The sequence below is a fragment of the Uloborus diversus genome, chromosome 6 (assembly GCF_026930045.1).
Source record: "Uloborus diversus isolate 005 chromosome 6, Udiv.v.3.1, whole genome shotgun sequence".
Taxonomy (NCBI): Eukaryota; Metazoa; Arthropoda; class Arachnida; order Araneae; family Uloboridae; genus Uloborus; species Uloborus diversus.
This window is the reverse complement of record NC_072736.1, coordinates 64,617,899-64,630,793: the sequence shown is the minus strand read 5'-3', so window position 1 is coordinate 64,630,793 and position 12,895 is coordinate 64,617,899. Positions and strand designations below refer to the sequence as shown.

Here is a 12,895-nt window from a genome sequence, read left to right as displayed (position 1 = left end):
CTTGCTTTGGCCGCCCTTGTGCGGTGCACACCTGCTAGGATCGGCCCTGTTGACAGAGCATGTGATCAGCCTAGAGTCCCTATATAGGGACTCTAGATCAGCCAACTGCGTTTGATCGGTTACTCTACACAAACGCAAGGAAGGAAAATTTCTCTTGACTTTTTTCAAAGGTCAAACTGTAACCACGGAAATTGTTTACAGTGGACTAGACGTCGATACAGCAGCAATTGTAGCTTCATGCTTGTTTATGTTGTTACTTGTTTAAACTCAAGCTTTGAAACCGAAGTTCATTTGCATATTGAAAATTGTTATGCATAAGCCACATGAAGTTTACTCATTTTGGAAAATTGTGAAATTACTGTATTTGAATCCAAAAAATTATTGTTCTAAGTGATGGTTTTAAAAGGTACTATTTTTCATTCGAAAATAAAAAACGTTGCCCAGTATAAACTTGGAAACGATAGATACTAGTTCTGGAAAAAAGTTCCGAAGTGTTTTTATTGGTTTCTTAATTTAAAACTTAAGTAATATCTCCAAGTAGTAAATGTGTAAATTGTGTTTTTGGACGCGTGTTCTGGGGATTTTAAACAAAGATTTGAAAATGAATGTCGTTTTGGTAAAGAAAAAAAAGCATTGTTTTAGTGGAACTGAAAAATTACCCTGTCTTTGGTTCAAGAACAAACACTGTTAATGTTTTATAATGAATTGTTAATGAGGTTGATCATATTGAATTTCAGTGAAATGTTGCAGGTGAGAGGGGGAAGTGCCATTCTTAAAGTTCGCCAGGGGTGCTGGACCCCAAAGGTAGGTTTGGAGCCGAATTTAGCCATTGAACCGCTCTGCATTAATGTAAAACATTGTGCCCCTTTATAGTATAAAGGTATCCTTCACCCCCCCCCCCTCAAAAGCAAAATAAATTTGACAAAATAAATCAATAAAGTACCTTTTCAACTTGTTTTAGCAGCATTGCCTAAAAAACTGGATATGTGAAGTTAATGAAAGCAACTGTTGAGCTGGGTATCTGCAGCTGGTAGGCAAAAAGAAACCCGATATCCAAAATCCAATGTCTGGCAAAATCACTATCTGATGCACTCCTACCTTTTTACCTTCAACCATTTAAAAACTTGTATTGTCGTTAAAACAGTTAAAATCTCTTTCTCTCTCTCCTTCTCTGTACTTAAAACTTTTCTTCTGTTCCAAACATATTTGTCCGATGTCTTTTCATCCATAAGCTCATTACTTTTTGCATTGAAAAAGGTGTTCCTTGTAACGCCAAAACAGGTGTCTGCAGTAATCTGCAATTTGTGCTTTCTGACGTTACTATTTCTTACTTTATATTTCGTTGGTTCGTATATTTTTCTCTATTTCAATCTGATATTTTCATGATGATACTTTGCTGTAAAGGGAACAAAATAAGGAAAAGAAGAGAACAAATAGCAGAAATAGTAAATTACCTCAAAAGTTCTGTTTATTTATCTAGTTCTATATTTTTTTGTTAGGACTGAAGCTTGCCATATATATTTATAACATACTCAATGCTTTTTTTATCATTAAAAAATGTTTGAATGGTTTATCTCAGTGGCCTTCATGTATTTATCTGGACAATTGCTGGATATAAAAAAAAACTTTCTTCGATTTTATTTTTTTTTAAACATAATTTTACATTTATGAATTTTTTTGATTTAATGAGAAATCATTTTAAATTTGTTATTCATATTAAATTTAAGTCTGTTTTGAGTTTTACTATAAAATTTATGTATTTCTTTTTTAGGGAAATGGTTGGTTTTGAAAGAACATCTGCAAAGTACAAGTTTCATGAGTTGGATTACATGCTTGCAGGAGCTGTCAGTGGTTTTGCAACACGGACACTCTTTCAACCTTTAGATGTCATTAAAATCCGGTTTCAGGTAAACACAAGTTTAATAAATTTATCAGGGTATGCTACAGTAAGGGTGTCCCAAACTGAAACTTTTAGAAGTGGGTAATTTCTCATTTTGCCTTATGAAATTCCGAGTTTTACCAAAGAATAAAATACAAGCCTGCACACACACTTTGATCCTGTAAATAGGGGCATTCAGCATCATTTAAAAATATGTTTAAAAAAAAAATCGGTCTCAAATTTAACTGAACTGTCTGCAAAATTTTCTGAATTAGGAACTTTTTAATAGGTACCATGACCTTCGATCAGGGTATCCCTGGCTATAGGCATCAGTTAAAGTTACTTAAAAATAAATTATTTAATTTAATACTAACCCCTGACTTCTGGGGTGCTTTAGGACTCGGACCCTTCTCATCCCTATAATATTTAGAGGTGCTGGACAAACACATATTGCAAATAAACAGAAGGAAGAGAGAGAGAGAGAAAGTAATAAAAGAGGAAATCCTAAAATGAAATGTCTTTCTGTTTTTTTCATGTATTTTGAATACAATTTTGTACTAGTTTTATTTTTGTTTTTTCTTTAAAAAAAAAAAAAATTCAGCTGCTAAACCCTGAAGTTACTTCAGGATTGGAAAATTTTCATTATTGTAACAATAATGCTGAAGTTCAGCATTATTGTTACAATGATGAAAATTTTCCAATATTGAAAGAATAAGCTACTAGTATGTTTTCATAATCTTAAGTCCTCTTACATTTTTACCATGAAAATATCCTCAACACTTTTCTCTTATTGTGGATTTTTGGTTTATAATAACTCATTATTGTACAGCACTGATACTGTAACATTAGCTGATATTTTCTACCAAGTATTTCTTATTGATAAATATTAGTTGACATGCATTTGTGCTCAAGGGAAAGAATTCAGAAACCCGTTTTTTTAAAGTAATGTTTTGAAAAACATCAAAAACGTGACTCATTTGTTTATTTTTTCCCCCTGATAGCGGCGCAAAAACCCTCTAAAATGATGTCGTAATTTTGAAGGTTGCTAGTATTATTAAGGAAGTTATAGCGTACCCACAAAAATTACATTTGAGAAGTAATATATATGATACTGTACCATGTTAAAATATATTTTTTTTCCTGATTCAATGCAACAACACAACTGTGGTTTAGATTCCTACTCTAAAGAGTTGAGATTATATATTTATGGACTTTTGGAATTTCTATCAGAATTCAGTTAAAGAAAATTAGTCATTCAAAATGCACCCTTACTTTCAAAAGAAAAGGAGCCTTGCCTCGTCACTTTTCAGAGAAAATTAATAATTTGGATCAGAATTCAGTTAAAGAAAATTAGTCATTCAAAATGCACCCTTACTTTCAAAAGAAAAGGAGCCTTGCCTCGTCACTTTTCAGAGAAAATTAATAATTGATTGAAAAATGATTTTTTACATGGTAAATTGATTTTTTCCACCAAAGTAACATCTAAAAATTCCGAATAAATATACTTTTCCCATCTTATTTCATAAAAATGGAACTTAGAATTGGAAGGGAGAGTCTGCCTTGGACATCCGCCCTGATTTTTGAGGCCATATTCCTCGTTTTTTTGGAGGTCATAGGATCATAAATGTTAAAAGCCTTTAATTCAACCCGATTCTACAAAAAAGAAAAAAAGTTTCAGGGGCCCTAACCCTAAACACTTTTTTTGACCCACCACTTTTTTGGTTCACCAGACCCAGAAGAACACTGATTACAATAATTACTGAAACAAAAAAATCCCTACGTATTTGTTTTTTTTTGTTGTTAAAAACTAAATGGAAATGTTATACTATGATACACAAAAGCACACTACAAAAGCTCTTATAGGTTGAGGGGAAAAAATCAGGTTAATTAAGGCAGTATATGGCCCCTGAAAACAATGCATTGTTGGGTTAAAATTCATTTCTCTTTTCAGTTGCAGATTGAACCTATAGATGGCCAGAGTGGTTGCTCTAAATACAAAGGTCTTAGTCACGCATTCAAATGCATACTGCGGGAAGAAGGAGCTCAAGCTTTATGGAAGGGCATCGTACCTGCTCAGTTTTTATCGACTACATTTGGAGCTTTCCAAGTAGGCTAAAAGGAGATGCTTTGATCGTTCCTTATTTATTAAAATTTTAAACATTGTTTCTTCATTACTGAAGAATATACATTAAATTTGATACTATTATTACTCATCTTGTTCTATTAAGTATTACAAAATATATTTTGTTTTAAAAAGTTTTCTGTTTTTGATACAATCTTAAGTATTTTAGGACAGACTCTGCCGAAAAAATGCTGCACTCGGTAATTTTTTGTGCCTTTTTTTCCATTATTGAGGCAGCAAATTTCTATAATTGTATCGATTATTTCTATCCTTTAGAACTTGCGCCCTTTCTGAAATAATAGATTCCATTCTGTTGGTATTTCTTTTTTTTGTTTTCACAAAATTGTAAAATTTTCAGAGCCATTTTCTGATACATTAACTCATTTTTACTTTTTAACTTGTGATGTCAATATTTGCCTAAATTAAACTTTTTGAATCACTTATCTTTAGGTGAAAAGTTAACAAAAATTGTTTCATTCGTGCATTTTATCTGACATTTTTCTGAAATTATTATGTATTATTTGATTTGTTTAATTTTTTCATTGCATGGAGAAACTCACTATGTTTGATTTTTACTTTGCATAATTGAATAAAAAATATGTTTTTAATAAATAATTTTCATTTTTGCCAGTTTTTAGCTTTTGAAATTTTTACTCAGCAAGCTCAGATTGTTCTACCAGATAAAGTTTTATCAGATGGAAAACCTGTTATTAATTTTGTTTGTGGAGCTATGGCTGGGTTTATTGCTACAACTGGAAGTTTTCCATTTGATGTTTTACGTACAAGATTAGTAGCTCAAGGAGAACCTAAGGTTAGTACTTTTAGTACTTCATTCTTCCTATTTTGAGAATCAGTTATCTTTTGAAAAACTAGCACAAGAACTGGTAGATAAAAGCTTTCTTTTCAAAAATACTTTGAAAATATCTAAAAAATAACATGTTAGATATTTTAAATTAAAAAGGCAGCAAAATTTCAGAGGGAAAAAATTGCTGCAATGGTTTACTTCTAAAAATCATTGATCATCATTGATTGATTAAATATTTTAAATTAAAAAAGCGGTAAAACTACAGAGGGGAGACAAAAAAAAAGTTGCTGTAATTATTTGCTTCTAGAAGTGAAGAAATGGTAGATAAAAACTGTAAAAGTCATAAAAGTCTGTGTTCACAGTGAAACTTACAGATATAAAGTCAAAGATGAATTTTTCTTTCAAATGAATTGTTTATTGTTATTGCTATTTTTTAAATTTTCTAAATAGTGCAAAATTTTTATTAAATATCTCATAAAAGAAAGCCTTAAATTAATCAAAGGTTTTTCTCTTTTTATTTATCATTTTATCATGTTGCGTAAAGTATACAACTTCAGACTGTCCCTGATTAGTGTATATTATACTTGTTTGAAATGTTCTGAAAGTAGAATACCTGAAATTTTTTCTTTTGTGCTATGTCAAAAATGTCAAGTTCCTACATATTGTAGATTCTTATGCTAATTCTTCTAAGATTTTAGACATCAAATAATGTGTTATTTTCAAACCATTTAAGACTTACAGAAGTGTATTTCATGCTGTCAAACTAATGCTGAAGCATGAGGGGCCTGGAAGTTTTTACAAAGGACTGACTCCCACATTAGTACAGATAATGCCCAATGCAGGAGCACAGTTTGCATTCTACAAAGTATTCCAAGGAATGTGGGTTTATGCTTTTTCTTCAGATTCCAACCGTTCGTGTAAGTTTTTTGTTAAAATTTAGCTCAAAGTAAGATCGATGTTTCGCAAGTGTAATTAGTAATGCAATTTCATTTTGTTTTCAGAATAAAAGTTTTACAAACTTTGCAGCGTGTCATGTGTTCTTTTTTAAATTGAGAATCTTCCATTTTAGAACACATTTTTGAGCAAAAAGAAAAAATGTTTGGAAAAACATTAAAAAAAAAATAAATAAAAATTAAATAAATAAATAGATCTTTTTCTGTTTAGGATGTGAAAATTTTCTAAAAGTATTTCCCACTAATATTTCATGTGTATTCAAGATGGAATGGGACATTTGAAATAGGTTTGCAAGTAGATTTTGTTTCATAAATACAAATAAAACCATCTAAAAATTTTCTTTTTAATAGCAACAGTAAAAGTTTGTCATAAGAACAAGAACTATGTAGCATGTTACAAGGTAATCATTTTGAAGAAAATAATTTAGCAATCTCCTCGGATAAGATGACTTCGATCAAACGGGACTCATAGGAGTCTCGTTCTGTCATGGGCTTTTATTGCATATTCTTCAATTATTTTATTTAAAAACAAAAGCTTTCGTTGTTCTACATTATTATTATTCCAAATCTTTACTGTTCTGTCAAAAATAAAGTTTCTAACTTGTTTTATTTGTATTTATGAGACGAATTCTACTGACAAAACTACTCCAAATGTCCTGTTCTGTCACATGGAATGGTTCTGATATGTCTTGAAGTAAAAGTTTTTTTTTTTAATGAAAACAAAGTGTATAACATTGCTGAACTTGTAAAAAAAATGAAATTTATTGAAAGCACGATGCAGGATTTGTTTTTCAGAACTATATGAACTTATTTAAAAATAATGCTAAATTCAAAAGGTTTATGAACATGCAATGTCATGTTTGAATGATTTTTTTAATAGTGAAAGAACAGCAGTTTTTTTTTTTTGTAAAATTAATTAAAAAGAATACAGAGTTCACCGATATAATATTAGTCGATATATATCATGATATATATCCAATATTTATTTTGAAAATATCATGATATTTTTGATATTTATTTTTTCAACTACCATATTTTCAATATAAAAATTACATCATTCACAGTAATATTGTTCATTTATTATTAAAAATAAATAAAAAGTTTTGTACTGCATTTTAATGAGTATTAATACATCATTAATGTTGCAAAGTATTCTTTTTATTTTATGTTCATTCAATTATCAGTAATGTTACAATTTTGATTCATATTAAAAGTGCCTAATTAAATGTTACATGTTGATCAGAAAAAAAGAAATGTCTTATGACTGTGCAGCGACAGATGCATATTTTTTATTTCTGAATCATATAACTGTGTAAAAGTAGCTAACAGAAAAAAAAATGAGTAAAACAGCTAATGCTAAATTAACTCCGTTAAAATTGATAAAAATGTAAAATGAAATATTAGATTAAAAAATGAAAGAAACCTTAATTTTAAGTCTACATATTGTAATAATAATATAAGAAAATAAAGAGTGATTTGAGGACACATTTACTATTTTGAAGACTTCAGTTTTTTGCTGATTGAAAATATCGGATATATATCAAAATATCCGATATATATCAAAATATCGGATATTTTCGATATTTTCAAAAGTATCATGATCTTTTCGAACCCTAAAAAGAAAACAATGGCTTAAAAAAAAAAAAAAAAAAAAAAAAAAATCTGCTCTATAAAACCTTAGGTCACTACCTATGCTGATTTGAGAAAGCTAACTATCTTCACTGGCATAACTTTATGAGCATTTTTATCCCAACTATTATATTTGTGTTAACTTTTCTATCTTTCGTGCTATTCATGAATACCAATGGATGTTTTTTTTTTCCAGCTGCTCTTCAAAGTAGTATTTGTGGCGCAGCCTCTGGTATTGCTGCCAAAATGCTGATTTATCCTCTAGACCTAATGAAGAAAAGAATTCAAGTTCAAGGATTTGAGGAGGCCAGAAGATCATTTGGAGCTGTAAGGAAATACCGGGGCATGATACATTGTGCTCGATGCATTTTCATCGAAGAAGGCGTCCTCGGCTTGTACAAAGGTGTATGGCCAAGCATTTTGAAAGCTGCATGCACTACTGGAAGTCATTTTCTCTACTATGAAGAAACACTCAAGATACTAGCATATTTGCATAGGTTAGCTTTTGGTTTCCCTTTTTAAGGCTTTTTTTTAATGCTTATGAAATAGGTGATGCTCATTACTCGTGATATTCATGGCTGAATAACTATCAGAAGTTTTACTTGCCTTTTATACTTTGCAAATTTAATGAGCAATTGCTAATTGCTTATTATCTTCACTTGACCAAAGTTAATGTTTTAATTTTTCAAGTTACGATGATGACAATTGATTTTAATGTTTATTTAGAGAGCAAAATTGTCGTCGTCATGTTTAGAAATCGTCTGGTTTGATTTTATTCATATTTTTTTGCAGGGCTTAACTCAAGAAAACTTTACATTAAAAATAGGGTTTTTTAATATAAAATGTTTTTTCGGGAAAAAAACACCTATATATATGAATTTAAACAGCAAAACTTGATCTAAAATAAAATTTCCAGATTACTAATTCCCACCATTTAAGATTGATAAGAAATAAGAATACCTAACAGTAAACGCTGTAAATAATCATTGCAATAAGTGTACTGGTGGGTATCAGTGATAAAAATGTTATCTTTTTAGTACCATATCCTAATCACTATTTTTGCCTCGTATTACCTATTCTAGAAAATCACCATTCATATTATGACAGGTGCAAATTTCTTGGCCATTTCCATTCCATTCCATTTTTAGAAAGAAGAAACCAAAAGAGTAGGGTCCAATTGCAATTTGTGATCACAAAAAACAATTTGAATTCAAGACATCAAAATTCAAATAAATGCTGGAAAAATGCTTTTGTTATTATTTTCCAAATTAGTAAAAGTGACGACCAAATGGCACGACCTTGAGGTCATGGATTTGACAAAATTTTAGCTTCAGGCCCATTCCCACTAGGCATGAGCGCTGGTAAAGTGGTTTGACTGCATAGGCCCTAGTTCGGCTGCAAGAGGGTCCAAAGTTGCTAGTTTGGCTTCAGAAATTCAGTGGCGTTTGCATTGAAATTTCAGACTTCGACACTTTGTTCGATCTCCCCACATCTTTGGCATTTTTTGTTTGCAAATGGGGGGAGGGGAGACACGTATTTATTTATAGGCACTATCTAAGTTATTTGAAAAGTTGTTAACGATCTTGTATTTTTGTTTTTTTTTTATATGCCATGTTCAATAAATCAGAGTTTCTTCTCCTGTTCCATATTTTTGCTTCTCAATGTGGGATATATTTGATAGCAGAAGATAAATATCCAGTTAAAGTAAATTATTTTACTTATTGAAATTAAAAGTAGTAGCCAATTTAAATTTGAGAACCGCTTATTAAAAATTAGTATCCAGCATAATTAATTCAAAGGTAAGCATGCAAATGGCTCCCACTGCAGTACAGTAGCAGAAAAAAGGATAAAAATGGTAATTTTGAAGGAAATTCCATTGCATCCTGGGTCCAAATTATTAACTTTGGACCTCCATTGCAGCCGAACTATGGCCTATGCAGTCAAACCACTTTATCTGGGCTCAAACCTTGTGGGAATTGACCTATGTATGAAATTTTGTCCAAATCCATGACCCTCAAGGTCGCACCGTTTGGTATTGAGCAATGAGAGTGACTGAATATGGAAAATAGACTTCAATAATAATTTATATTAATCTCATAATAACTATCTTGTAGCATTGCTATGTTCCTCTGTGTCTTTATTTTTTTCATACTGTATGTTTCAAAATGCATGTTTTTTTTTAATTTATCTGAAATCCCATTTTAATCATTTATTCACAAAAAATTTTGATTTGCCTTTGAGGTGTAAAATCTTTAATTGCCTGGCAAAAGTCATGAAGTTACATGATACATAGTCTATTAATAAAATGTCCTCTGTTTCCATGTTGCTTCTTGTGTTCAATGTAAAATTAAATTCTGAACATTTCACTTTAATCTATAAATTGAAAATAATGCTAAGTATATTTTGCTCCTTCCAGCTTAGTTTTCGAATTAACAAACTTTGGATTACTTTCATTTGTATTTAGCATATGTCATATTTTGTTTAAAGCATGTGTATTTGAATATTATTGTCCTGACCCAATGCATGATATGTGCTATGCATCGTTTAACTTGACTCTTTTTTATAATGATTTTGTACTTTGATTACAATGCATAATATAGTAATATATTTATGTTTTTACAGGGAAGTTCTATAAGTATACTTCAGACTGCTTACATCTGCCATCATTTACATGTTCAAAACATGAAAGTATTTATTCGTTTTCCATTTTATTTCTTTCACATAAAAGAAGATTTTAATAAATTTTTAAACATGTTTTAATCACACATATACATGTTACTGGCAATGAATGAAATCCAGTATTCTTTAGAATAATGACCGGATGTGTCATACATTGCTAGTCATTGTCATTATTTAGTATATACATACTTAAAGATAGAGAGAGAGAGAGAGAAAAAAGGACCTTGAACTATGAATGAGTTAAATGTGAGATCAGGGCTAATGCAAGTACTATTTAACATATATTAATTTTGCTATTTAGCTTGTATAAGAAAATTCAAGGTTATACTATAGGGTGGTTCAAAAATACATGTAAAAGAAAAAAGTTTTTCCTAGATACCAGGATGATAAAATATACTGACTTGTCAACGGGGGGCGGGGGGAGGGGATTTTGTATTTTTTATAATATAAAATGTTTCAATGCGAGTTATTGTGTTTTTTTTTCTGGAGTCAAACAGTCAAATTATTGTTCTGTTTGAAACATTTACTACTTGTGTATAATTAATTTGTAAATAATATATTGTTTAATACATATTTATGTGTTTGTACTCCAAATTAAACTGATTTAATAACATTGTGGACAGTGCCTTTGGTGCTCTTTAGTGTTGAATTTTTACTACTAACTCATGTTGAACTATAATCGAGAATTTCTTAATGCTTTGTGATTGACATTTGTAATTTACGTTTTATGATTCACGTTGTATGTTTTAACTTTACTTTATTATTTTATTTTGCTTACTGTTTATTAATGAATCTTATATTATACCAGGACACCCCTCAATATTTTTAGACTTGTGGATGGTAATATACTGGAAGAATTTTAGCTTCCTATTTCAACTGAAAGAGAGTGCTCAACCCCCGCCTCCAAACTTCATATGTATGGGGAGAGGGGTTTAAAAATACATTGAAATGAAAAAACAACGCTATATATTATAATATACACGAGTATTTATGCATATACATTGCAATAAAATAATTATTTACAAAAAAATAGCTGGGGAAATTAAATGTTTCTAAATTTGTGACATTTTCTATGCTAAGGCTAATGTTAAATTGAGGGGCATTGAGTGCTGTCTTAAAATTTCAGTAAGAAGCTGAAACTTTTGCTGCATAATGCTATTAGTAAGTCTAAAAAAAAATAGGGGGTGTCCTGGACTCTAGCTGAAAAAAAGTTTTTGAATCACCCTATTATACAAGCTCTTAGATTATTTAAATACAACAGAATCTTCAAAAAATAAATCACCGTAGTAACAAATTTTCAGGAGTAAAAAAGTAAAATAGCATGAAATCTAATGGTTTTTAGAATAATTTAAATTCAATTCAATGCAATTAATTTGATTGCAATTTCACAATGATTAGTAAATTTTCCATGTCATATTTTGGACATATATATGCATAATATTGTCTGTATTTTATGCTCATTCTATCTATTCACCTTTAAAAAAATTTCTTTTTTCCAAGCATTTATTGCTGTCGTGTATTTATTACTTTGTGCATGTGAATGATTTTCTGATGCATTGATTGAAGTATTGATATACTTGCTGCATGTGCTGATATCTTTCATATCAACTAAGGTAAGGTGCTCCAAATTACAAATAAATTTTTAGTCCTTATTCCAAGACATTGTTAAGAGCATAAATATGCATTTCATTGAGATTTCTTGAAAAAAATTATTAACTTTTAATGATGATCTCATAATTAAATTTAGGCTGCAAGCCACATACATTATATTCTTTTTATAATATTTCTGTTTCAACAATTAAAGACTGACATTGTAAAATAATTGAATTTGAAGAACAATATTTTAAATGGTATTGTTAAGTTTTTCAATAAATTACTGCCGTCAATTATCAAAAGACAACTACTAGGATTAAGATGATTACTAATTGAATGAAACATTACAATATGATGTGCTAGTATCAAAGAAAATCATCGGAACTATAAAAAAGTATAAGGGAATGCCGATCATCACAAAAAATGGGCTTCTAAGCACTTTTGTATGTGTTTCAAGAAAAATAAGAAAAATTATTTTGCAAATGTAATTTATATACCATTTAAAAGTAACTTTTAAATCGTTTTTGTTGACATGGGAAAATGCAAAAAGGAATGAAAATTACTAAATGAAGAATTACAAGCATAGCATATACTGACACCCTGACTGTGAAATTCCTTTTTTCTTTTTTTCCCCTTTTCATTTTTTTTTCGATGTGATAAAAACTACTGAACCTTTAACGCTCGTATTAACCAGCGCGAGTTGAGGAAGAGTAACTGCCGAGTAGGTGAACCCAGGGCTAACTCAAACCGCGAGGTTACTCACAGTTGTTATTATCCAACAGCGAGTCACCCAGACCGCTGATTTTTTTTCCCTAGATGTAAAAGCCCCTCTCATTGGTGGATTTTGGTCATGTGATATTGTTTACAGGAAAGGCAAAGCCGACGGTCGGGGGAACGGCTAGCACGGCCTCGTTGTTGATTTTGAAGCACATTGTTAAGCTGATTTTCGAACGAAAGTGTCTTTTTTCCTTCTATTTATCACTAAAAGATGAATTTCGCTTCCACAAAAACAAATTATACTCCTTTCGAAGCTAAAATACTGGCTTCGCTGGATGACAATTACAAAGAATTCAGTGCAAGAACTATTTTTCATTAAATATCTTGGGAAATTCCATGAAAATTATAACTTAAACGATTTTTTTTAAACTAATTTTATTGATATGATTTTACAAATTTTTCCCCATTATACATATTCACTAAATTTATATGAGCCAAGTGTGAATTTTTTTTTTTTT

The 12,895-nt window shown here is 30.3% G+C and overlaps 1 protein-coding gene across 1 annotated transcript; it reads left to right on the top strand.

Annotated features, from left to right (window-relative positions):
• The first annotated feature begins 207 nt into the window (after positions 1-207).
• Positions 208-11,242, top strand: LOC129224731 (mitochondrial thiamine pyrophosphate carrier-like). The gene is made up of 7 exons (XM_054859280.1): positions 208-406; positions 1,772-1,907; positions 3,831-3,986; positions 4,633-4,812; positions 5,540-5,723; positions 7,585-7,885; positions 10,011-11,242. Exons 2-7 carry the CDS (start codon positions 1,776-1,778, stop codon positions 10,021-10,023), a joined length of 966 nt encoding a protein of 321 aa, XP_054715255.1. The 5' UTR covers positions 208-406; positions 1,772-1,775; the 3' UTR covers positions 10,024-11,242.
• The last annotated feature ends 1,653 nt before the right edge of the window (positions 11,243-12,895 follow it).

Coding starts and splice junctions, on each gene's coding strand:
- LOC129224731 (XM_054859280.1), top strand. CDS start 1,776: ATGGTTGGTTTTGAAAGAACATCTGCAAAGTACAAGTTTCATGAGTTG. Junction 1,908..3,830: donor TCATTAAAATCCGGTTTCAG/GTAAACACAAGT, acceptor TTCTCTTTTCAG/TTGCAGATTGAACCTATAGA. Junction 4,813..5,539: donor TAGCTCAAGGAGAACCTAAG/GTTAGTACTTTT, acceptor AAACCATTTAAG/ACTTACAGAAGTGTATTTCA.